Here is a 27,769-nt window from a genome sequence, read left to right on the forward strand (position 1 = left end):
GTCTTCTTTGGGGTCTGTAAGTAGGTAACTGAAGTCGAGACGGGCAGAGGTTCACTAGAGGTGATGTGGCCCAAGCCCTGAGACGATGTTACTGGGGGCCTGACCTTGTGAACAGCAGTGACACCCAGGATGATGGCAGGCTCTGAGTGGACCAAGTGTCAAGTTTTTAATTATTTGGGAAATCTCCCAGCAAGGCTGAGGAGGGGGTAGAGACCCACGGCACAGGCCTGAAAGGGGTTGGGTTTTCACAAGAAGGTAGAAGGAGTTCAGTTCCGGAAGAGACTGGAAAGGAACAGGAGGTGGGGGTGGGAATCAACCACAGCCTTTATCAGCCCTGCCACTGGCTTCGACTGCTGATGTGAAGTGAATGAAAGGGCACCCTTTGGAGGGCTGCAGGTGAAGGGGTCCCCTCGGGAGAGAGCCAGGCATCCGTTCAGGCAAGGAGGGGAAGGCAGTAATGCTTGTAGAGAAAGGCTGAGATTCTGAGGGATGACAATGGAGACAAAGGCTAACTGATTTAGCAATTAAGAGGTCATGACGACTAAATCTTAAAGAAAGAAAAAGGAAGTTTCCAAGTTTAGAGATGGTGTTATACATTCTTAATGATAATCTCCTTGAAAAGACATCCCTTCTCTCCCCTCTAGAATAACTAAATGGTTTTTAAAGAGTCTTGAGAATTTAAAATAGTTAAGAAATCAGGCACACCATTTCTCTTGAGGTTTTCAATATGACATTATTCAACTCAACCACAACCACTCTGTGAGCACCTACTATGTTCCTGGAACTCCCTTATTAAGAATTTCAAGAGTCTAATTGCATTAAGGATATAATGTAGCCCCGTGTTTACTATTTATATAAGACACTCAAAACTGGAAGAAAGAAAGCTCTAGTACATACTTATCATCAGATTTCAACAAACTCTTTGATGTGTAACTAGCAAAGAGTACTGGAATGTGTAATAAAAGCCAACCTTCCTAGAAATTAGGGAGGCCCAGGCTTGAAAACCTTTTCTTTTTCTACCTAATTAAATGCATCAATACTCCTTATCCACATATTCTGATTTAGATGTCATGCTGAGATACAGTATCAGGTAAGACACTTGCCTTGCCCACAAGTGGCTTGTAATCTAGGAAGCATGATGAGAAAAGTACAGAAGTGATTACAATACCAGGTGCAAGATGGGAAGGATGAAGTTCTGTGGTGGTTCAAAAACCAAAAATAAAGCTTATGTTTCATGAGAGACATGGTACTGGAGATGGGTTTTAGAGAATGGAAGGATTTTTCCAAAGAGGGAGGAAGATGGAAAAACCATTCCAGGTGGAGGGAGCAGCTCTAAAAGGAAGAGGTAAAATCATCTGGGAAAGTCCTGGATTGGTTTTAATTGGGGAATTCACTTATTCAACAATGACCCAACACAGTAAGTACTTGAAGGAGCTGACCCGAGTACAGCCTGATAAAATACACTGCGCGCGCGCGTGCGCACACACACACACACAATGTATAAGAGGGAGGGCCTAGAAGGTCGGCCTGAGAATTTCACAAACAGAATTTACTGAAGAGTGTTTTTTAGGAGGAGGAGGAGTGGGACATTACTGGGGCAAAGCCACTCATAGAATAAATTTGGTAGCAAGGAGTACAATGGATAGGAGGAATAAGAGACAATTATTTGAATAATCTAGACGAGAGGCAATGGGGGACCTGAACTGGGCAAGGAGAAGGATGACACACTAGAAGTAACTGGATATGAAACTGTGTAGGACTTAACTAATGAGATATGAGGAAGAAGCCAATAATAACTGAGTTTCTGAGCTCAGGGAACAAGGAACAGAGTACTCTGAAAACCAGGCGATTGGGAGGAACATCTAGTCTGGGGAAGCATTTTGTGAATATGATGAATTTGTAGTGCAAGTAATACACACTCAAGATGTCTAGCTGAGATGTCCAACAAAGAACTAAAAATACGGGGCTGGAAGGAATAGGGGCAGGGAGACAGAGAAATTCCCTCTCGGGAGGCAAAGCTACTAAAAGCTAAGAGTGATCTCCAAGGGAGATGGTGAAAAGAGGAAGTTTGGACTTTCTGACAGAACTATACTTCAAACAATTCAGACATCTGCAAATCTGTTTAAAACGTGTATCGAAGTTGCTGTTTTATCTGGATCATCATCTTTTGATGAAACCCCAGCATAGTTGAGAAGATCCTTGGCCTTCCCACCTCCACCTCCCTCTATGAGAGGCCCACTTCAGTAATGCCATACTCATCAGTTCCATGCTTTGCGACACCTTGCCCAAGTTTCCAACGTCTCACAAGATAGAACTAGACCTTGAATTCACAATGAAAGGTCTGGCTGTTGTACTGATACTTCATGCAGGAGGACAGAAGACTGGGTTCTCGTAGCATGTGAACCCACTAGCAGGTTAGCCAGCCCACAAATACTTGAGGGTTGGCTGTGTGTCAGGAATTGTTCCTATTTTGAAAAATCTTCCTTTATAAAGACAAATAAAAACAACAACAGAGAAGAATTTCTGAATTCTGAGCAGCCTAAAACCCATAAATCTGAGATTTTTTGTTATGGCTGAAATCACATGTCATTTCCCATAATATAATTAGTGCAATGGTTTTAATCAAATACTTTTACGCTATTTATAAAAGTCTCATGTAAGTAGCAAGTGAGGAAGAAAGTCCACTTTTGGCTTATGTTGAAATTAAACTCTGCTGTCATTCTAGTCAGTTATTGAGTGGAACCTTTGCTAATTCACCAGCATAAGCAACTGGACCCAATGTGCATTATCAAATAAATGCTATTTTATTAATTAGTTTGGAATATGCATTTAATTATAATTTTTGATAATATCTAGCAATTATTCTGTAAAAATAATTAGGACAGAGATGCGCGACTGTTGTCTTTCTAGAGAAAGGCAGTTACTTTGTGTGTGTGGTGAGGGAGGCCTTTGGGTGATTTATTATGTTTTATGTTCTAGCACAAAAAATAGTTTTCCTGTTGAAAAACATGTACAAGTTTCATAGCTTTGTAAAACTCTTTAATGAAAGTACTTCTCTCTATATGCATAAATGAGTGTGAATTTATAGGCCTTGGTGTCTTGGTAAAGACACACCAATGACAGGAACAGGGAGTCTAATTTACTCAGTCTAATCTCCTTGGGCCATCTCTGCCTCCCACTATGGTCTACTGCATGAGCAATTGAAAGAACGGTAATAACCTGGGCAAAGCTCAAGGGGAAATGATGCTGCAGTTGACTCAAGAGCCACTGCATAGCAAACACTGTGCCAAACATATACCGTATCATCGCATCCTCATGCCCTCCTTATCAGGGAGGTGCCATCCCTACTGTAAAGATGAGCCAACTGAAGCTCCTAATAAAGTCACCTCCTTCCCAGTGTCAACCGGCAGAGTCAGAATCCAAACTTGCATCTGTCACACTCCAGGATTCATATTGTTGAACACACCGCGCTCTCTTTGGGGTTCTTGATGTCATTTGCCAATTGCATTTGGCGTGTGTCACTCCAGGAACAAAAATTCTCAGCCATGGAGATTGGTTCAAGATGGCAGATTAGAAGGACGTGCGCTCACTCCCTCTTGTGAGAGCACTGAAATCACCACTAACGGCTGAACTATCATTGACAGGAAGACACTGGAACTCACCAAAAATGATACCCCACATCCAAAGACAAAGGAGAAGCCACAATGACACAGTAGGAGGAGCACAATCACAGTAAAATCAAATCCCATAACTGCTGGGTGGGTGACTCACAAACTGGAGAACACTTATACCACAGAAGTCCACCCACTGGAGTGAAGGTTCTGAGCCCCACATCAGGCTTCCCAACCTGGGAGGCTGGCAATGGGAGGAGGAATTCCTAGAGAATCAGCCTTTGAAAGATAGCGGGATTTGATTGCAGGACTGGAGGAAACAGAGACTCCACTCTTGGAGGACACACACAAAGTAGTGTGCTCATCGGGACCCAGGGGAAGGAGCAGTGACCCCATAGGAGACTGAACCAGACCTACCTGCTAGTGTTGGAGGGTCTCCTACAGAGGCGGGGTGTGGCTGTGTCTCACCATGAGGACAAGGACACTAGCAGCAGAAGTTCTGGGAAGTAATCCTTGGAGTGAGCCCTCCCAGAGTCCGCCATTAGCCCCACCAAAGAGCTCGGGTAGGCTGCAGTGTTGGGTCGCCTCAGGCAAAACAACCAACAGGGAGGGAACCCAGCCCCACCCATCAGCAGACAAGTGGATTAAAGTTTTACTGAGCTCTGCCCACCAGAGCAACAGCCAGCTCTGCCTACCACCAGTCCCTCCCATCAGGAAACTTGCACAAGCCTCTTAGATAGCCTCACCCACCAGAGGGCAGACAGCAGAAGCAAGAAGAACTACAGTCCTGCAGCGTGTGGAACAAAGACCACATTCACAGAAAGACAAGATGAAAAGGCAGAGGGCTATGTACCAGATGAAGGAACAAGATAAAACCCCAGAAAAACAACTAAATGAAGTGGAGATAGGCAACCTTCCAGAAAAAGAATTCAGAATAATGACAGTGAAGATGATCCAAGACCTCGGAAGAACGATGGAGGCAAAGATCGAGAAGATGCAAGAAACGTTTAACAAAGACCTAGAAGAATTAAAGAACAAACAAACAGGGATGAACAATACAATAACTGAAATGAAAAATACACTAGAAAGAATCAACAGCAGAAGAATGGTAAGTGACCTGGAAGACAGAATAGTGGAATTCACTGCTGTGGAACAGAATAAAGAACAAAGAATGCAAAGAAATAAAAACAGCCTAAGAGATCTCTGGGACAACATTAAATGTAACAACATTCACATTATAGGGGTCCCAGAAGAAGAGAGAAAGGACCTGAGAAAATATCTGAAGAGATTATAGTCAAAAACTTCCCTAACATGGGAAAGGAAATAGCCACCCAAGTCCAGGAAACACAGATAGTCCCAGGCAGGAGAAACCCAAGGAGAAGCACGCCGAGACACATAGTAATCAAACTGACAAAAATAAAAGACAAAGAAAAATTACTGAAAGCAACAAGGAAAAAACAACAAATAAAATACAAGCAAACTCCCATAAGGTTAACAGCTGATCTCAGCAGAAACTCTACAGGATAGAAGGGAGTGGCATGATATATTTAAAGTGATGAAGGGGAAGAACCTACAACCAAGATTACCCTGCAGGGGTCTCACTCAGATTCCACATAGAAATCAAAAGCTTTACAGACAAGCAAAAGCTAAGAGAATTGGGCACCACCAAACCAGTTCTGCAACAAATGCTAAAGGAATTTCTCTAAGAGGGGAACACAAGAGAAGAAAAGGACCTACAAAAACAAACCCATAACAATTAACAAAATGATAATAGGAACATACATATCGATAATTACCTTAATCGTGAATGGATTAAATGCTCCAAACAAAAGACACAGGCTCACTGAATGGATACAAAAACAAGACCCGTATATATGCTGTCTATAAGAGACCCACTTCAAACCTAGGGACACATACAGACTGAAAGTGAGGGGAGGGAAAACATATTCCATGCAAATGCAAATCAAAAGAAAGCTGGAGTAGCAATATTCATATCAGATAAAATAGACTTTAAAATAATGAATGTTACAAGAGACAAGGAAGGACACTACACAATGATCAAGGGATCAATCCAAGAAGAAGATATAACAATTATAAACATATATGCACCCAACATAGGAGCACCTCAATACATAAGGCAACTGCTAATGGCTATAAAAGAGGAAATTGACAGTAACACAATAATAGTGGGGGACTTACAACCTCACTTACACCAATGGACAGGTCATCCAAACAGAAAATTAATAAGGAAACACAAGCTTCAAATGACACAATAGACCAGATAGATTTAATTGATATTTATAGGACATTCCAGCCAAAAACAGCAGATTACACTTTCTTCTCAAGTGTGCATGGAACATTCTCCAGGATAGATCACATCTTGGGTCACAAATCAAGCCTCAGTAAATTTAAGAAAATTGAAATCATATCAAGCATCTTTTCTGACCACAACGTTATGAGATTAGAAATCAATTACAAGGGAAAAAAACGTAAAAAACACAAACACACAGAGGTTAAACAAAACGTTACTAAATGACCAAGAGACCACTGAAGAGATCAAAAAATACCTAGAGACAGGGCTTCCCTGGTGGTGCAGTGGTTGAGAGTCCACCTGCCGATGCAGGGGACACGGGTTTGTACCCCGGTCCGGGAAGATCCCACATGCCGTGGAGCGGCTGGGCCCGTGAGCCATGGCCGCTGAGCCTGAGTGTCCAGAGCCTGTACTCCGCAACGGGAGAGGCCACAAAGAGGTCCGTGTACCGAAAAAAACAAAACAAAAAAACAAAACAAAAAAACCTAGAGACAAATGACAATGAAAACATGATGATCCAAAACCTATGGGATGCAGCAAAAGCAGTTCTAAGAGCGAAGTTTATAGGAATACAAGCCTACCTCAAGAAACAAGAAAAATCTGAAATAAACAATCTAACCTTACACCTAAAGGAACTAGAGAAAGAAGAACAAAGAAAACCCAAAGTTAGTAGAAGGAAAGAAATCATAAAGATCAGAGCAGAGATAAATGAAATAGAAACAAAGAAAACAATAGCAAAGATCAATAAAACTAAAAGCTGGTTCTTTGAGAAGATAAACAAAATTGATAAACCATTAGCCAGACTCATCAGGAAAAAGAGGGAGAGGACTCAAATCAATAAAACTAGAAATGAAAAAAGGAGAAGTTATAACAGAAACCCCAGAAATACAAAGCATCCTAAGAGACTATTACAAGCAACTCTATACCAATAACATGGACAACCTGGAAGAAATGGACAAATTCTTAGAAAGGTATAACCTTCCAAGACTGAACCAGGAAGAAATAGAAAATATGAACAGACCAATCACAAGTAATGAAATCGAAACTGTGATTGAAAATCTTCCAACAAACAAAAGTCCAGGACTAGACGCTTCACAGGTGAATTCGATCAAACATTTAGAGAAGAGCTAACACCCATCCTTCTCAAACTCTTCCAAAAAAACTGCAGAGGAAGGAACACTCCCAAACTCATTCTACGAGGCCACCATCACCCTGATACCAAAACCAGGCAAAAATACTACAAAAAAAGAAAATTACAGACCAATACCACTGATGAATATAGATGCAAAAATCCTCAACAAAATACTAGCAAACAGAATCCAACAACACATTAAAAGGATTATATACCATGATCGAGTGGGATTTATCCCAGGGATGCAAGGATTCTTCAATATATGCAAATAAATCAATGTGACACACCATATTAATAAATTGAAGAAAATCATATGATCATCTCAGTAGATGCAGAAAAAACTTTTGACAAAATTCTACACCCATTTATGATAAAAACTGTCCAGAAAGTGGGCACAGAGGGAACCTACCTCAACATAATAAAGGCCACATACGACAAACCCACAGCAAACGTCATTCTTAATGGTGAAAAACTGAAAGCATTTCCTCTAAGATCTGGAACAAGACAAGGATGTCCACTCTCGCCACTATTATTCAACACAGTCTTGGAAGTCCTAGCCACGGCAATCAGAGAAGAAAAAGAAATAAAAGGAATACAAATTGGAAAAGAAGTAAAACAGTCACTGTTTGCAGATGACATGATACTATACATACAGAATCCTAAAGATGCCACCAGAAAACTACTAGAGCTAATCAATGAATTTGGTAAAGTGGCAGGATACAAAATTAATGCACAGAAATCTCTTGCATTCCTATACACTAATGATGAAAAATCTGAAACAGAAATTATGGAAACACTCCCATTTACCACTGCAACAAAAAGAATAAAATACCTAGGAATAAACCTACCTAGGGAGACAAAGACCTGTATGCAGAAAACTGTAAGACACTGATGAAAGAAATTAAAGATGATACCAACAGATGGAGAGATATACCTGTTCCTGGACTGGAAGGATCAATATTGTGAAAATGACTATACTACGCAAAGCAATCTACATACTCAATGCAATCCCTATCAAATTACCAATGGCATTTTTTTTTTTTACAGAACTAGAACCAAAAAAAAGCTTAAAATTGTATGGAGACACAAAAGACCCTGAATAGCCAGAGCAGTCTTGAGGGAAAAAAACGTAGCTGGAGAAATCCGACTCCCCGACTTCAGACTGTACTACAAAGCTACAGTAATGAAGACAATATGGTACTGGCACAAAACCAGAAATATAGATCAACAGAACAGGATAGAAAGCCCAGAGATAAACCCATGCACATATGGTCACCTTATTTTTGAAAAAGCAGGCAAGGATATACAATGGAGAAAAGACAGCCTCTTCAATAAGTGGTGCTGGGAAAACTGGACAGCTACATGTAAAAGAATGAAATTACAACACTCCCTAACACCATACACAAAAATAAACTCAAAATGGATTAAAGACCTAAATGTAAGACCGGTCACTATAAAACTCTTAGAGGAAAACATAGGAAGAACACGCTTTGACATACATCACAGCAAGATCTTTTTTCATCCACCTCCTAGAGTAATGGAAATAAAAACAAAACAAATGGGACCTAATGAAACTTAAAAACATTTGCAGAGCAAAGGAAACCATAAACAAGACGAAAAGACAACCCTCAGAATGGGAGGAAATATTTGCAAATGAATCAACGGACAAAGGATTAATCTCCAAAATATATAAACAGCTCATGCAGCTCAATATTAAAAAAACAAACAACCCAATCCAAAAATGGGCAGAAGACCTAAATAGACATTTCTCCAAAGAAGACATACAGATGGCCAAGAAGCACATGAAAAGCTGCTCAACATCACTAATTATTAGAGAAATGCAAATCAAAACTACAATGAGGTATCACCTCACACCAGTTAGAATGGGCATCATCACAAAATCTACAAACAACAAATGCTGGAGAGGGTGTAGAGAAAAGGGAACCCTCTTTCCCAGTGGGTGGGAATGTAAATTGATAACAGCCACTATACAGAACAGTATGGAGGTTCCTTAAAAAACTAAAAATAGAACTACCATACGACCCAGCAATCCCACTACTGGGCTTATACTGAGAGAAAACCATAATTCAAAGAGTCATGTACCAGAATGTTCACTGCAGCTCTATTTACAATAGCCAGGTCATGGAAGCAAGCTAAATGCCCATCAACAGACGAATGGATAAAGAAAATGTGGTACATATACACAATGGAATATTACTCGGCCATAAAAAGGAACGAAAATGGGTAATTTGCAGAGATGTGGATGGATCTAGAGACTGTCATGCAGAGTGAAGTAAGTCAGAAAGTGAAAAACAAATATCATATATTAACGCATACATGTGGAACCTAGAAAAATGGTACAGATGAACCGGTGTGCAGGGCAGAAATAGAGACACAGATGTAGAGAACAAATGTATGGACACCAAGTGGGGAAAGTGGTGGTGGGTGGTGGTGGTGGTGGGATGAATTGGGAGATTGGGATTGACATGTATACACTGATGTGTATAAAATGGATGACTAATAAGAACCTGCTGTATAAAAAAATTCAAAAATTCTCAGCCATCCTGAAACCCACCAATGTTCCTCCCAAAAGGATCTCAACAATTTTATAATGCTATGTGTCAAGACGGGGGCAAGGAAGGGAGCCCAGCTCAAGGCTCAGAAGTGCCTCTTGAATCAGACCAGCTGGGATTTTACAGTGGTTCAACTGGCCCAAATCCCCACACTGAGACTGTTACTGCTTCTTTAGATATACCTAACACACTTTCACCCCTCGGGGCCTCTAGGCAGCAGCAGAGATGAGAAGCACCACCTCATTTGGTAGTGGTTACACTATAGTTCTGGGTGCAACTGCCGGTTAACTAAGTGGTAACTCTACAGTACCTGAAAACGGGATGATATCACTTCCCTCAAGGAACCTCTCCATCCCCACAGGTTCATATGGTACTTGTAGGTATTCAGTTTATTTGATTAATCCTATGGCCTTATTATTTAGTCACTGCTTGAAACAGACCTAACTTTTACCTTCAAGTACACCAGGATTCTTGGTCAACAAGACTTGTCAGTCAACAACTATTTGCAGAACACACACAAGTACGCAGAATTTTACGGTAATTGATATTTATACATTCAACTCTCAAGGAACTCAAAGTCTAATTTGCCTTGCCTCCCTTATTAATCAGTCAAATACTTACTGAGACCACACTGTGTTTGATGTAACATGGAAGTTTAGGGTAGAGTGTGCAGAGAAGTTACAGAAGGAAGGGCCAAGAACATGATCTATCAGGTGGAAAGTGAAGGAAGGGTCAAGGTCAGGCATGTTTAACACTGTGGAGCCAGCAACATGGGGAACAAAGAAGACACACAGGAAACAACAGGGTGACAACTAAGTGCCTGAGTGTATAGCAGTAAATAAATAAGCAATGGGAGGTCAGTGAAGGGAGAGATCGGCACATGTGTTCATTCATTCACTGAACAAGCATAAATTATGAGCACCAATTGTGAAGATGAAGCCAAAGAGCCCAGAGAACTGTGCACAGGTAGTAATAAAGTGCACGCGATTAAAATGAATGATGAAGAATGACATATGGGGAGAGGTTAGAACGTACAAGAAGAGTCTGGAACAACTGATGCGTCTGTCTTGCCTTCATAGCTCTAGGGGGTCATGAAAACAGAGGCTCCAAATACCCAGCTTACAGGACAAGAAGCCAACTGAGCAAGCCACATTTTCCAGAAACACAAAAGACCACACTTCTTTCCTTTCAGCCTTTGAAGTTTGGCATGTCTTTTCCTAACATGCTCAAATTTTGAGCATCTAGGTTTGCACATAAGACGACTTCTTCTTTCCAAGGCAACAAAAAGAATTGTCTTGCAATCAGTAACAGATGTAGAGAAGACCTGACTGCTGGAGATGCCTCAGCAATTTGCATTTCCATATTAGAAGCTTGAGATTTTAAATTGAAAATACAAAACCCCACCTCATTACCTCTTCCCTTGTCCTAAGAGAAAATGGAAAATACTTTGCAAAAAACAAAAACAGAACCACCCCACAAGCCGCAGGAACTTGCCAACACTGTCTAGCAGTGCTCAGAGTCCAAAGGGCCAGCGAGGGCCCAGACACACAGTGAGCACAGAGCACAGAGGCGGGTACTCACGGTTTTCCTCCTGGAATGCCTGTCAGGTTTGGAGGTATTGCTGGCACACGCATGTGATGGTGTGGGTCAAATCCAACCTAAAATTTTTCCCAAGCAAGACAACAAAAACAAACATGGTTACATCAACTCATTTCATCCTACTCAGTGTCTTTCCAAATCCTAGGAGAATAGATGCTTTAAAAATGTGATTTCAGAGATAAATACACAAGTACTGATTGATGAAATGATAGGATGGTTCATGATTTCATGGTAACATACTTGGGGGGTGGAACAAACATGAAAAAAACAGTATTATTACTGAAGCTCATGATGGAAGTGAAGGCTTCACTATATTTACTATATTATTTACTCTACTTCTGTAGGTTTAAAAATTTCTTTTAAAAAAGGAACATAAAAAAAAAAAAAATAAAAAAAAAAAAAATAAAAAAGGAACATAAAACAAAATAATTCCCTCACCTTACAAAAGAAAATGAATCTCACAATACGATTACATGCAGTTTAATTTATAAATACACACAGGTCCCTCTATAAATCCCTCAAATTTCATAAACTTCCTTAAAAAATAAAAATACGTGTGGCAACCCTCTGCGCTCTGGAACACTTTTATGCTGTAAAAGCGCACCAACATACCACTGGCGATCTCCCGTAGGCCGCGGCTGCGGCTGCAGCGGCCGCGGCGGCGCTCATCTGCGGGGAGATGTTGTGCAGCCCCGCGTAGGCAGCTCCGGGGCTGGTCAGCTCCCCATTCATCCCAGCGTGCGGCACGATCCCAAAGGGGGTCGGATATGGACAAGGTACTGCCATTGGGGTCCTTAGGCTCGAGGCTACAGACCCAAATGGAAGGAAGGAGAAAAACCAATGATACACACGTGAGACAATCATGAAGTATTAATGAATGTCAGGAGCAACACGTTCTTACGTATGTTAAAAAGTAGGATCTATAGTTCGAATAAGCGTATTTTAATATTCTCAGGGGTCATTCAAGCCTTCATCAGGGTTCATGTCTTCCCCTTATTTTACTGAACACCTACTATGTGTCAGACATGGCAAGTGCCAGGCGCTTGATTTGGATCACAGAACTTACAGCCAGTCAACGCTGGTCGTTAGTACTCTTAATGTATTACACTCTTTAAATTGCTTTGATTTCTTTAAAAACAGGAAGCATAAATATGTAGAGAAGCTTTTTTTCTCACTAACCCAAGGGGTCGACTCCTGGCGGTTTTCCGGGGACAGGCCTCAATCCGGGAGTGGAATTACTGCCTGGGGTGGGTGCATCGCTTCGTGGAGTAGGGGTATTGGACTTCGACACAGGAGTGGTAGATTTTTCATTCTAACAAGAGATGCAATGGAATATACACGCTAGTTAGAGCACAATTTTAACCATTACGGTAAACATTTGAAAAGGTAGAGTAAAAGAAAAGGACAAAGAAATGGAGAAGATTCTTTAGCATGGGCCTCTCTTTTCATTAGTTAAGAAGAGCTATCAAAGAAACAGAAAGTGTTTCCTGAGACCACAAAACCAACGTTCAAGAGGACATAAATCAAAGCTGAACTTGGGGCAGAGCAGACCATTTCCAGGAAACCGGTCTGAGTTGGACAGACGCTGACAAATCATGGCGTCCCGATGTGACTGGCCACTTGCTGGTTGCTTTAATACTGAGTGGTTTGAGTTGGGTTCCTGATGGATTGTTTGTGCCACAAGAGGCTCCCCTGGTTAACAGGTCCCATTAAAAAAGATCCAAGCCTGAATCATCACAAGAGATCAGCACAGACGAGCTGCCATTACAAGGCCGGAAGGCCAAGAGAAAACAACAGAAAAAAACTTTATCCAGCCCTGTGCCAGACACATTCTCCAAAACTGCAGACAAACTGAGGAATTTTCTTTCCCTCAGCTGTGAATTCAAAAGGTTATTTGAAAACGGAATTCGTCTTTTTTTTTTTTTTTTTTAATGCTATGTTACAGGGACACAACTGGTGAGGAAAAAGGAAGGCACACTACATAAAAATGCAATTAACTACACAGCCACAGAGGAAGGGGGTATGGGGAGATTACCCTGACTTGCAAGCAGTTTTATTTGTGCATTTCTGATTTGTGGTGTGAGTCAAGGTAGACTTTTATAAATGACAGATTATTAGACAGGAAGGGAAAATTATTGCAATCATATATAGCTTGGTAATTCCAACAAAGCTAGCAACAAAATCACATCCAAGCTAAAAACTAAATTTACCATAAACCACAGGTGACAAAACCATCTCTGTAACCCCAGTATATATTTCTTCATCTTCGCTGAGACCCGTTTCACTCAATTTCCTCATGTCCCTCCCCTATCCTTGCAAAAAGACTCACAAACCAAACATCCATCACCAACAAAGTCAGTGAACCTGCTCTGTTCCAAAAGTACTTTTGTCAATTCAGCTTGAATACTGAACATACACATATGCTTGGTGGTAAAAGTCCTATGGAAAAATGTAGAAAATACGAAATTTTAAAAATAATTTAACCGAACCATCTGGAAACGGGCAACGCTAAGAAAGATGGTGAGGAACTGCTTACAAGGCTAAGTTCTTTGGATTTGGAGGAAGGAGTACTGCTGGAGGATGCGATCGAGGCTGGACTGATGGGGGCATCTTTCTTGAGAAGGCGTGTCTTGTCCAGACCATTCTCTCTTGGGGAATGTGCAGGGCTCCCTCGAGGTGAGGATGGATCCTACAAAGGAACATCAAGGGTATCAAATGCAGCACAGCGCGAACACAGTGCCAGAGCACTTGGTGTGGACGTTTCTAGCCAAAAGTCTTCAACAGCTTAGAAGCAAAAAATGTTCTGGAGTAGATCATAAGATTCATCAAATTGCTGAAGAAAATATTCAGTATAGAGGTCAATGAAAATACTACAAAATTTATAGTACTTATTTAAAACAGAAACAAAAATCAAAACTCTACAAATTTGCAGGTCACTTGCCAAGGTGTGTGCATTCATGTGGTAACAACACATTTGCACTCCACAGAGTAGAGGAGCAATAAAAAAGGATCAGTAATATAAAGTTTTCAGGTAAATAAAACGTGGGCCCCTTCAGAAATTAAGGAAACACTGTGGATACCAGTTGTTGGGACACTAATCATTGTTATAACTGGTTAAGAGCAGGAAGTCAAATAAGCCACAAACATACCTCATTGGAAACGTCAACCACCAAGTTGTCATCACTCTTCTCACCATCGCTGTCCTGCATTGACAATTGAGAAGCATTATCTCCTCCCCCAGCCAAAAAAAGAAAAACAAACAAAAAAGGCAGCCAGATTTACCCTGGGTAAGTCCAGAGTCATTAACTCCTCACATTTTATAAAAACGAACTGCACCAAACAGTGCTAAACACTCTACAGTGAACTGTGTTCTTTAATCTTCATGACGATGTTATGAGGTAGGTAATAGGAGACAGGATGATTCCATTGTAGTTTAAAAAATTGAAGTTTATGGCTTATTACTCTAGTATCAGGTGCCAACTGGCAGGCCCACGCTACGTAATCCAGCCTACAGAAGGGTGGGATTTGTTCTGTCAGTGTCTTTCAAAGACCGGATAAAGAGCCACAATTTTTAAATTGGGAGGTTTCACATGAAATTTCAAGTTGTCAGCTTCTTTCGTAGGCCTGCAGTCTTGCAGGGCACTACCAGAGGAAGTGGGGTGGAGTCAACCTGCCTCCACACCAGTGAGTCCCATCCCACTTGCTCCCTTCACTGTGTGATCTGAAGAACCAGCCACCAAAGGAAAATGAGCTTCAACTCATGCCAGGGACACATCTGGATGTTTCTGCAAGTTATATTCCACAAAACGTGCTACATTCCTCAGCGCAGGAGGTCATCTAGACATTTTAACAGGTTGTCTGTGATTTTACCTTTCTCCTTAACATTTCTAGCTGGCCACAGAAAATTCGACCACCTTGAAATTTATGGAGGGAAGCAAATACATCTAATAGAAATAATATGGAACACAAGTCTTCTATCGGTTGCAGGATAATGGACTGTTCTGCGGCTCACAGACACATGTGCACTCACTTGCAAACACAGACCTTCAGCCAGCCACTTGAGACACAGCTAGAACTGCAATAATTATTTTTCTCTCCTAGGATGTCGTTATCTTGTGTTCTAGTTTTGGTTGGTAATAGTAAGAGGGTAAAAAGGCTGCTGATTAAAAAGCAAGGTAAACTGCCTCCCCCAAAGCAAAGGTGAGTGAACCTACATAACGAGCTGCGATCTCCTTTTCTTCAGTTTTCTGCTTTTTGCTATCAGAGGAGTAGTCTGTGGAGTTTCTGTGCTTCTCAGCACCTCGAAAACTGGCTGACGGGGATACCGAAGAGCTCTGGAATTAGAAAGGTAAGTGGGATTGAGAGATGACCAGCCATTCAACAATGTCATTTTTTTTTCTTTTTTTTTTGCGGTATGCGGGCCTCTCACTGTTGTGGCCTCTCCCGTTGCGGAGCACAGGCTCCGGACGCGCAGGCTCAGCGGCCATGGCTCACGGGCCCAGCCGCTCGCTCCGCAGCATGTGGGATCTTCCCGGACCGGGGCACGAACCCGTGTCCCCTGCATCGGCAGGCAGACTCTCAACCACTGCGCCACCAGTAAAGCCCAACAATGTCATTTTTTTAATCACTTGAGACTTTATTTCCTTTTCATTCTTTAGTACACACTCACAGAGCTGTTAAGAGGAGACAGGAGAGAGGGGAGGAGGTGAAAGGAAGATGAGAACAAAGGTATAGAGAAAAAAGAAAAGGGGAAAAAGGAAAGAATAAGACAGAAGAAGTAGAGATGGGACAGAGGGAGCAGAGGAATAAAAAGAGGAGGCAGGGAATAGGTTAAACGCAAAAGGCAAAGGGAGTTTGGTCTAAAGGAGAAGTTTATATTTTATCGAGAGAGGAAGCAGATACAAGAGAAAGAGGAGAAGGAAAAGGCAGCCCCCCGCCCACCCTTAACTTGCCAGCTGATGAGAAGCCAGTATTTCAAGCCTCTATAGAGAAACTGAATAAATTAGAGTCCACCTTGAGAGATAATTACTAATTCTTCAGTGAAAAAAGAGGGGTACTCCTTGGGGATTTAAGCACCCAAATATGGTGACACAAAGGTCATACTTACAGAATTTTGCTGTAGTCCCGCAACTTAAGGGCCTGGGAGATGCAGAGTGGCAGGTAAAACAACAACAACACGACAACAACAAAACCACACCTACAAAAATGCACTTTATTATTTTTCTGACTCCTAGAGTTTCCATGATCTGCTCTTTTCTTTAACCTCTGGAAATCCAGGAACCCCATTAGGACCAGGGAATAGAAAGATGGTCCCCCCCTCTTGGAATCACAGTTGGGGGTGATCTGTTTGGGCTCAGGCCATGTCTGTCATCTCTGCTCTTCCAAAGAGCTCTCAGCTGGAGGAGTACCACACACAGAAAACAAACAGCAGTGACAGAGAAATTCTCTGAAGCACAGAGAATGAGTCTGCCATCGAGGTCAGGTGGTTACTGGGCACACTGAGATGACAGGACAGCTTAAAACCATAGATGAAGAGAGCACTGATGAAAACTGTCACTAACTTCAAGGATTGGCTCGTGACTCAGTCCCTCGCAGACCAAGGAGAAGCTCTAAACTACAGGGGAGGTATACGGAGAGGGTGCAGGGCTGACCTGTTGAGGGTGAACTGAAGGCCTGAAGAGCCAAGTCCCTCAGGGGGGCTCCGGGGCAGCACTCCCGAGTACTAGAGTAACCCAGGTGGGGTGGGAAAGGGCTGACCTTGGGGGGCAGAGGCAAGGAAACTTGGAGAGACGGGGAAAAGTTCTAGGAAGAACGAAGCGTCACCACCAGAATCTCTGCCTGGCACCCAAATTAATCCAGACAACTGTTCAGTAAAGCTTTTCCTCATTTAGAACTTTACTCGTCTTATATAAAATTTACTCCTTGGGGCTTCCCTGGTGACGCAGTGGGTGAGAGTCCGCCTGCCGATGCAGGGGACACGGGTTTGTGCCCCGGTCCGGGAAGATCCCACATGCCGCGGAGCAGCTAGGCCGCTGAGCCTGCGCGTCCAGAGCCTGTGCTCCGCAACAGGAGGGGAGAGGCCACAACAGTGAGAGGCCCGCGTTCCGAGAAAAAAAAAAAAATTTACTCCTTGTACTTTTTTTCTTTACCTTATTAGTCTGTTAGCAATAATTAAGTCTTTTTTCCACCCCTGTGTCGGTATAGCTACCAAAAGATCACCCCCTAGTGGTCAGCCGTGGTGATGGCAACTCCTTCACTAGCTCCAAGGCAGGGAGGGGTGCAGGGAGGGAGTTTGGAGGAGGAGGAAGACTGAGAAGGATCAGCTGAGTTCCCACTGAGCGAGGCTGGAAAACCCCAAACGCTTCCCTCCTGTATCAGTCCCTTTAATGTAGGCCCCAAGCCCTCTAACTATCCCTACTGAAACATACACTCTTATGTTTGGTGGCAGGAAAGATGGCAGGCGTTATTCATTAAGGCTGAAGACTGAAGCAAAGCACTAGAAGCCAAACAATCTTAAAAGTGCATTGATGGCTTCTTGACTTTCATATATGTCCGCTGAGTTCCAATCCTCATTCCCAAGCCATAAGACTTGAGTCAATGCTTCTGCTTTGCTTTCCTACCATGACCCAATGTGATCAGGTTTTTACAACCATTACCTCTTTGAGATCATGCACACAAACACCATCTGTGAGTTACTACCCAACATATTTAATGCCAGAGCCTGTATCTAGTTTCTCCCCTCTCCAGTCTATCCTCCACATTTCTGGGATTCATTTCCCAGACAGAGATTCTCACCCTTCCTTAAAAATGACAAATGGTGTCCCATCGTCCATAGGAAAAAAAGACCAAACTTCTGAGTATAGCTGTTTTCCAAAGCCCTTCACTCGCTGCCCCAATCCAGGGCCTGGGCCTCGTCTCAGAGCTCTGGGCTTGTTGCTCCCTGGCGCCATCTATTTTCATTGCATTGGCAGCCTTTCTTCCTGGCTTTCAAGAATGCCCTTTCCCTCAGTATCTTCCTTTTGAAATCCTCCCTCACCATTCTTAAGAACCAGCTCTAAACGTCACTGTTCAAAGCTCTCTGACACTGTCAGGCAGAATTAATCACTCTTTGTTCCCTTAACATTTTGTTCACCCAATGAGTGAGCGCTCCCAATCAACTGATAGCTGTGTGTTTACAAGGTGCTTCCCACTCCAGGCTGTGGGTTCCTGGGGGCGGGGGCACCCACCCAGCACAGTGAGTGGCACAGAACTGCCAAGAATTTTTTTCAAACTTAAATGACTGAACAACCCCTCGGGCACTCCTCAATCCAAGATTCATGTGATACATTCCTTTTCAGAGGGCCTCTTGGCCAAACAAATCCACAGGAAACCGTTCAACCAGGGTAGGACCTGAGGCGTGGCATTCCTGGGATCTGGCAACTTGGCAGCTCTGCCCCCTTCTTCACCTTAATCCTCTACCTCCTTCCACATGCCTTCATCTTACTGCTGTGATATTTTACAAAAAGAAGAAAAACTGCGTGTACATGTGTATGATTACTGATACTACACACTTAACGTTATTTTCACTCTGTCTAAAAGGAAAACTGATTATTTTTAAACATCTTTATTGGAGTATAATTGCTTTACAATGGTGTGCTAGTTTCTGCTGTATAACAAAGTGAATGAGCTATACATATACATACATCCCCATATCCCCTCCCTCTTGCATCTCCCTCCCCCACCCCTCTAGGTGGTCACAAAGCACCGAGCTGGTCTCCCTGTGCTGCTATGCAGCTGCTTCCCACTAGCTATCTATTTTACATTTGGTAGTGTGTATATGTCAAGGGGGAAGGGTAAGCTGGGACGAAGTCAGGAAAACTGATTTTTAAACGATGACAAAATACTTCCTTAAAACTGAATACTGAATGGTAATGCTTATTAACTGGCACACATGTACAAAGAGCTTTTTCTTTTTAAGCTGGCTGTTTCAGGCACCGTGGACAGTATTTTATTTGTGAATTTTACTGCAGAACAGAGCTGCACGTTGGAGTTTCCTGGTAGAATGATCAAGTAGTTAATTATCACTAGCATTTAAAGGTTAAGCTGCACAATAGGCACTGGGGCAATCAGCAATGTTCTAATAACATAATTGCTCTAGAATCAAATTGGACTTGGCACGGACTCTCATCATGAATCTTACAAGTTCACCATTCTGCCACTGGAAGGTCATTTGGATCGTTGCTAGACATGTAAACAGCAGGAATTAAATACTGATAAAGACAAAGTCACACTTTTACAAGAAAAGCTTATTTTTACTTCTCTATTGTTATTTTAAAAGCTTAGCTAGGTTAGATATTTCCCTAACTTATTACATAAGAGACTTACTGGAGCTGCCTTATTACTCCTTAGAAATCTACAAACTTAGAAACATTAAACATAAATCTTTCTCATTACACTTTGATCATGTAAAATATACTAGCAAATTTGTTATGAACGAAGAGTCACAATCAGAAAGTGGTGGCCGATGTGGAAAGGGCAAAATACCTTAAATGTGAATTGTTAGTAAAAACCTCTCCCAAATAAAGTAATAACCTAGAATTAAAAAACAAAAAGTTCTGTATTTTTAAAAAATAAACACATATTGGGATATTGAAAAAACAAGGTAGATGTCTAATAAAAGAGAGGATAGGGAAACAGAGCGAAAACAAGAAAGAAATAGTATATATTTATGAATCTTATATGGAAATCCTAATTGCTTTGGTAATAAAAGATAAGCTTTAAAGTCAGTTAATTCCTAACATTATAAATCATGTTATCTCAAAATGAGAAAAACTCTAGATCCTAGTTTGAAATCCAACCTGGACTTTACTAAGGCTACTGATCAAGTCAGCTGCAAAACTGCTACTCTGACAGTAATTCATTCAGTACAGGAATTGGTTCGGGTCAGGGACACTGGGGGGGGGGGGGGGAGGAGTTTGTTTATGGTGGTGGAGGTGGGGAGGATGGAGAAGGCAGGCTTAAAGCCCTGTAAAACCCTTTACTGATGTCATACCCAAAGCCCTCCAGCAATCTAAACGGGTGACCCCACCGTCCCCTTTGCTGTGACTCCTCTGCCACCTCAAGATCAAAGATGACCAGGTATGAGAAAGGGCTCCATAAAGCATTCTCCCGCCCCCAAAGAGGCAGTGCTGTTACAATCAGCTAATTATAATAACAGGTAGCACAGACTTTACCAGCAGGCAAGAGCACCTCTCTGGAGTCCAGACTGCCTGGGCTAAAAATCTTCCACTTAATATCCCTGTAGCCTTGAGGATGTTGCTCAGTCTCAATCAGTGTGGAGTCTGGAGTCAACAACACCCCACCCACTCCGTCAACCAGGCTGCTCTGAGGGCTAAGTGAAAGAAGCCACATAAAGTGTAAGGCACAGCCCTGGGCAAATAACTGAGCCGCAGCAATAGCAACTCAGCACTGTGACTGTGTGCTGCACACTATTTACTTACGCAGCTAGTGTGGACCTTCTATTTTAAGCCTCACATAAGGACTATTCTAGGTGTTTGGGTAGCACTGCCCCTCAGCATAGATATGCAGATAATCCATAATAATGGTTCCAATGGGCTGCTATTACCAAAACACATCTCCTTTCAACAATTACAGTAAGGTTTTGGTTCAATACTGCAGGCAAGACTATATATACCACCTCCACGTTGGACTTTCTAACTTGATTTCAAATGCACATCAAACTAACTCTGCTTTCCACTGGCACAGGTGCAGTGCTCAGATGTCCCTGCCCACTTACAAGATCCCAACCGGCAAGAATACGCTCTAAAGGTCGAGTGGACAACCACGATCAAGAACTCTAAAACTCATTGCTCATCAGCTGCGGCCTTCAGACACCCCATCTACCTGGCACCAAAGGGTAAATCCATTTTCAAACAGATAAAGAGGATAATGACAGGGCAGAGGGCACCACGAAAATGTGGCCAGGGCGACTGCAAGTTCCGGATTGTCCCCACTTCACACCTGGTGTCCAGGTCTCTTCACTCTCAAAACCAGCCCACTTTAGAAGATGAATATACTGCTACTCTTAACTGTAGTTCTTTCAGTACAGGAATTAGTCTGGGTCAGGGACAATTCAGGGGGAGTTTGTTTATGGCAGTTGGGGCAGGGAAGACAGCAAAGGCAGGCCCAAGAGCCCTGTAGACTCTTTTATTGATGCCATAATCAAAGTCCTCAATCATCATTTCCTCTGCAAAAGAGTGATATCTAGAAGAGAAATGGATATTGGTGATTTTCTTGAATACAGAAAGGACAAGGTACTGCTGGAGATCAGCCAGGGACCCAGCCCACTCCTCCTTCCAAGCAGAGGGCCTTCAGGAGGAGCCCTGGCAGCCTGAGTCACCCGGACTCAATGACAGCCATTAGTCCTCAGGGCATTTCACGGTTGTAAAACACTTTCAACATTCTGAAGGAAAGGTAATATTGTGAATAAACTTCTATACGAAACTAAACATACCATATCCCAGAGCATTTCTGATTAAGGTTTTATTGTATAGCATTACATAAAATGTTTACATTCCTGTTCACAGAGCTCTTTTTATAATAAAGCATTTTAACATTTATTATCTCATTTATAAGGAAATAACCAGGAGAGATGGAGAAAATAATCCTCAATTGGGGAAAATTAAGTATAAAAACTTTAAAATGAAAATTATTTGGTCAAAATGCACACATCTTACATACTGACTCATAAAACATGCAAATTTATGTAAATTAGCTTAAAATTTATAGCATGCTGGTGGTGAAAAGCCTGAATACGGTAGGGCTCTGAGCCAGTCACTGGTTGTCAGTTTACTGCTCATTACAGTAAGACTTTTTTTTTTTTTTTAAATAACCTGCTTGATTAAGGAAGTCATTAAAAACACAATCTGTATATAATCCTCACAGAACTTGCTTTTTTCAAATTAACATAAATCAAAATTCACCTTCAAAAATGACTGGGACTTTCTGAAGACCTGCCCTTGATAAAACAATATTTAATATAATCTCCATATAAAGTAATGAGTCTGTTCTTAATAAATGTTTCACCTTCTATAACATTTTGTGAACAACATGTTCTTTAAAATGGTCTGTTGTCGTCTTTGTCTTACTGCTTCTCTCTGGGTAAGAAAAACTCAGTTCAAGATAAATTTCTTTTGCAGATAGTAATCAAAATTCTATCAAACCAGAGGAATGATTAAAGAGAGAGGAAGTATCTACAATGGTCATGCTATGGGTACCCGAGTCAAAGAGCTATGGGTTCGAGACCAGTCTGTACCATCTGCTGTGTGACCTTGGACAAGTTAATGAACCCCTCCAAGCTTCCATTTCTCCAGTGGGTACCGAAGACAACAGGAGTACTTCCTTAGAAGGTGGCTGTGAGGATTAGAGGAGAGTGCGTGTTGTGAAGAACAGTCTGGAGCATCATGAAGAGCTATACCTCTTTGGCTAATGTGGATAACACGACATAACCCTAGTCCACTTATGGGTAAGTACTCACTAAGTATGAAATACAAAGATGAATGAAATACACCCCTTGCCCTCCAGTAGGGCTCCATGAGTTAAATATACTTAGAATACACAAAAGTCCTACATATTTTTTTCCTTCGTGCAGTATCTACAGCACTTCAATATTTAGTCATTCATGTTTTGCTTCCAAGGCTTCAGTGCTATCTATTACTTGGTCAGGAAAAAATGCCATAATAATTTATCAGGTATCAATAAAATTGATTTTAAATTAGAACATTATCTTAATGTCCTCTTGAGGTTTCTTGACTGTTATTTCCTCTTCCTGGAATAAAGCTGTTGGCTCCAGCCCAGAAATTTCATTAAATACAGCTCCTTTAGCTGGCAAGCTAAGCTGCTGGAGCATGATGCTTTGACACTAAAGGTACAGGTTTGCTTCTTATATAGGCACCCGAGCCTCCTCTCTTGACAGCCACTGTCTGCATGTGGTCCAAAGTGTGGGTCACATGAGGAACCAACTGGGGGGATGAGGGGGGCAAGTACATCCCATGACCACTGATGGAGACAGCCCAAAGCACAGGCTGAATTAATCAAGCAGCCTCAGTCCTGATCATCAGAGATGACACAGTATGAACAGTCTCCCAGAAACTGTAATAAAAATTACCAAGTGCACACAAATGTTGCACAGAAGTCACTTACATCTTTTAATCTGTCTAATCACCCCAAAGTCACTTCATGTCCTTCAGTCCAATGAATGTCCTCAAAGTTTGCAAGACCTGACATTCCTATGTGCATTTGTCCTCCACCCAGAATTTCCTTCCCCTCATTTCTACAGATTGTATAAATCTTATATGCAGACATTATGTAAATTATAGTCACATGCACCGGCCACCTTCTTCTGAGATTTCTTTTTTCAGTATAGTACCTATAAAATATATCCTAAATCATTCATTCTCCTAATGCCTTATAATCAATGTTACTAAGTCTTACTGACACATCGGATGTGGTACACTGAGGCTGACTGCCCTAAAAACAAATGTGGGGGAAGCGGCTGGCAAAATTTTCCTTCCTACATTTTCTGGGAAGGGTGAATTGGCTTTAGACTCATTCTTGTACTGTGATCTGTTCTTGAATCAAAATATCAACATACTTCTAAACAGCTGCTTGGAAAGAAGCTGAAGCAGGGTAGGTGCTCAGAGAAAAAAGTGACTCAGCTTTAAGACTTGGCAAGTTGTATCTTAACGGACCAGAACCCTCATTTTAGTAACTATTAAAATTTATTGGAAAAGAAAATCTTTTCGTGTTGCTCTTTTTTTTTCCAGTAAACTGTTTTAATCTATTTGAAAGGCTAAACTTTTTTTTTCCCTAAGAGTGTTAACTCCACAGAGCCTCATATATATTCTTATGCATTATGTGTGCAAGTACACTCTATACAATATCAGAGGGTAATTCAGCAGGAACAGAGAAGGAAACAACAGTGTACCAATTTAAGGGTAGGCTTCCTAACAGTTTTAATGTCGCTAATCAGAAATGCAAACTCTAGGTCTTCTTCATACCACCTCAAAAGGGCAAAACAGTTTTCAGTGTTCGCTTAGCCAATTTGGTTACTGTCATTCATTAATATATCAAAGTGAATCGTATTCTAGAACAGAACTGACAAACTGAAATATAATGTGAGCCATATATGTATTTAAATTTTTTCTAGTAGCCAGATTTTTACAAAGTTTAAAGGAAACAGGTAAGGTGAATTTTAATTGTATATTAATTTAACCCAATGTATCAAAAAGCATCGTGTCAATGTATAATCAATATCAAAATTATTAATGAAACATTTTATTTTTTTTAAGTACTGAGTCTTTAAAATCTGGTCTGCATTTTACACTTACAGCACATCTCAATTTGGACTGGCTACATTTCTGGTGCTCAATAACCACATGTGGTGTCTGGCTACCATATTAGATGACACAGGTCTAAAATTTCTTGAAGTCACAATAGGAATCAACAGGAATTAACACAAGCATCTGACACTTTACAGACACTGTCTACCTTCTCCAATCCAGGTGAAAGTCTCTTTCTCAGAGTGCTGGACACCCCCTACTCTTTCATCCCTCAGTGCAGGCTTCTGCCAAGAACACCCTTCCCTAGCCTCTGAGCAGCTAGCATCTTTTCACCTTTTATTCCTCAGCTGCTTAAATGCCACCTTCGCAGAAAGATCTTGTCTGTGACGCTATCCAAGGTGATCCCTCCCGGGAATCCCTACCATAGTCCCTTGTTTACTTCCTTCCTAGCATTTCTACCACGGCCACTATTTTGATTATTTGCTAGTCTCTTCTACTTGACTAGAAATTCTACGAAGACTTGGTCTGCTGTCTCAGTTAAGGGCTGCTGTACAAATGAATGAATACAAAGCTTGATCTGCGCATGTACCAATACTCATGTATATGTCTTACTTGTTCCCATAACATTTTTACTATCTAGACAGTAGAGATTATACACTCCTAAAGGGCATATGCCCTTGGGCTAAGTATTTCTTTGTGTTCTCAGCCCTCCATATGATGACCACCATGGTCAGAAGAACAGCTGGAGTTGGGGGTGGGAGGCCTGGTGCAGGCACATCCAAAGTAGGGAGGGAGGGGGGCAGCCCTCAAAAGTGGTAATTTGGAAAGTGATGTAGTGACGAGACAATTTTCAGGACAATGTTAAAAAGACAGCAAGAGGAAGCAGAGTAAAAAATACAACGGAAACAAAAGTCACAATGGTGCCAGGCAGAGAATATGGTCAAAGGCGGTGCGCCTCTTCCCTGTTTGCTCCCCAACGAATCAAGGGCACAGGCCCCCTCCCCCAAGGTCAGCACCAGGCTTGACCTCTGGGTGGGCAAGCAAGAAATATTTGTTGTTGTAAATGTATCAAAGCCGCCAATTTTTCTTATTCTAAAAGAGATACATCTTCAGCATAAGGGAGACATTTTTCAACTGGCTCCCCTCTTCCTCGGCTCTCATCATGTACTCAGCAGCTGTCTGCAGCCAGGGAGAAACAAATCTTACTCAAGTCTGACCACTGAAAAGGCAGGACCTAAATGAACCCTGCCTCACAGACCCACCAGTGAAGAATGCAGGCGTCAGCAGTTCTTTCTGCAGCCACTCATTCAGAGAACAGTGATCCCTGGGGATCTCCTTGAAATGTTTATCTCCCAAGGAGGTTATGGTCAAGGAAAAAAATCCTTAGCACTCCTATTTTTTTTTTTTTTTCCGGAGACGAAGTCACCACACACAGGTGATGAAAGAAAAAGCCAAATATAGGGCAGACAGAAAGCATACTTGTTTTTTTAAAAAAGAGCTTTACATTGGTTGATTTTTTTTTTTTTTTTTTGCGGTACGCGGGCCTCTCACTGTTGTGGCCTCTCCCGTTGCGGAGCACAGGCTCTGGACGTGCAGGCTCAGCGGCCATGGCTCACGGGCCCAGCCGTTCCGCGGCATGTGGGATCTTCCCGGACCGGGGCACGAACCCGCATCCCCTGCATCGGCAGGCGGACTCTCAACCTCTGCGCCACCAGGGAAGCTCCATTGGTTGACTTTTAAGTCAAAGATGACTATCTCGAGTTTTATGTAAATTTTTAGTACGTAAAACAATGTAAAGCATATTAATATCAGTCAGTTTAAGAAAGTGACTTCAGTATACTGAGGACTAAAAACAAATGAGACACAGATACTCAGAGACACAATTTCAAATCTGTCCAAAGAAGTGATTTCAAGCAGTGGCTTTTATTTGACAACTAGGTCTAAAGATGCAAGGGTTGATCAAATATGTAAAATACTGGAAGAACAAGCATGAGCTAAGCTGAGACTCCTCTAGGCTAAACAGGAAAACAGCATTCCACTAACTGGGGCTGAGATGTTGAAAGGGGGTTCAGGTCACAGTCTAATCCCACCCTGTCCCCCGTCTCACACGATCAGAGGTCAGAGACCTAAATTACAAGGCAACTACAGAAAAGGCCTCAGGGCTCTGCTTGCCGCCCCTGACAACGAGTGCTGCCCTGCGCTCCTGCTCACCTTGCTTGCCCCCTGACCTCCTCCTCCCTGACCACCCAGCCCTGCCCCAACAGCAGTATCTCCATCAATACTGTCTTCCCCGTCGCACTACGAGCTAAAGAGGTTGTTGACCCTTATTCTAACATGTCCTTTTGGGTTAATCACTTTTGTGTGCTTGGTGTGCCCAGTGACATTTAATCACTGCAGTGCTACTTGGGTAAACAGAACTGAATGGAGCCAACTGCAATTTGGCATCGAGCTAAATGGTGTGGTAATAGCAGCATGCTGAACACCGGAAGAAAACACTCTCCCTCATCACCCTGAGAAATGAGGGGAATACCATTCCATCAATCACTATTGTATTAAAAAGGAAGAACGCTAGAGCTCAGTAGTATGCTTTTGCTATTTAATACTAGATATGGCTTGAAAGAATCCTGCACTTTGCAATGTAAGGACACTACAGAAAAGTTTTTGCTGAATGAAGGAATGAAGATCAAAATAACTCAAAGTGTAGGTACGACTTCTGTGGTATGAGTGTCTCCCCTCTGACAGCCTCTCTCTTCACACGTGTTACGCACACAAGCACACAAAGTCCATCTCAGGATAGCCCTCTGCTAACAGCCAGCACTCTATCATCCTGCTAGTCTTTTCGTTTGTAAGCATCCAGGGCACAGGAATCTAGATGCAGAAGATGCCACAATCTAGTGTGTACAAGAAAGCATCCAGGAGCAGAGGATTAATCAAAGGTCACGGCACAGACCTCTGAGCCACTGAGAAGCTTTGCTCAAACACACAGCCATGAGCCTCCTTCCAGTGGGAAGGGAGAGTGGGGCAGAGCCAGCCAGACCCCACTGGAAGCAGAAGTGCTTTCAACACCAGCTGGTGGAATGAGGCTTTACTCCTCTGTCAGAGGGCTAAACAAAGACTTCGCAAGCAGGGCCTGGTGTTGCGACTCCGTCGCAATCCTATGACTTGAGCTGATTGGCTACTCCGTGTTGGCTGTTCTAGACACTGGGGACGCAAGGGGAATAAGG

General features: G+C 42.2%; 1 protein-coding gene across 9 annotated transcripts in view; it reads right to left on the reverse strand.

Annotated features, from left to right (window-relative positions):
- The window catches only part of TLE4 (TLE family member 4, transcriptional corepressor), a 155,563-nt gene that overhangs the window by 11,294 nt on the left and 116,500 nt on the right, over positions 1-27,769 (reverse strand). For all 9 annotated transcript variants that reach the window (XM_030876945.3, XM_030876944.3, XM_030876947.3 and 6 more), the window contains 6 exons: positions 15,441-15,560; positions 14,376-14,429; positions 13,763-13,915; positions 12,406-12,538; positions 11,839-12,032; positions 11,209-11,285 (listed from right to left, as the gene is read on the reverse strand). In XM_030876945.3, the coding sequence (XP_030732805.1) occupies positions 11,209-11,285; positions 11,839-12,032; positions 12,406-12,538; positions 13,763-13,915; positions 14,376-14,429; positions 15,441-15,560 (731 nt within the window). The remainder of the gene's footprint in view (positions 1-11,208; positions 11,286-11,838; positions 12,033-12,405; positions 12,539-13,762; positions 13,916-14,375; positions 14,430-15,440; positions 15,561-27,769) is intronic.

The sequence above is a fragment of the Globicephala melas genome, chromosome 6 (assembly GCF_963455315.2).
Source record: "Globicephala melas chromosome 6, mGloMel1.2, whole genome shotgun sequence".
NCBI lineage: Eukaryota > Metazoa > Chordata > Mammalia > Artiodactyla > Delphinidae > Globicephala > Globicephala melas.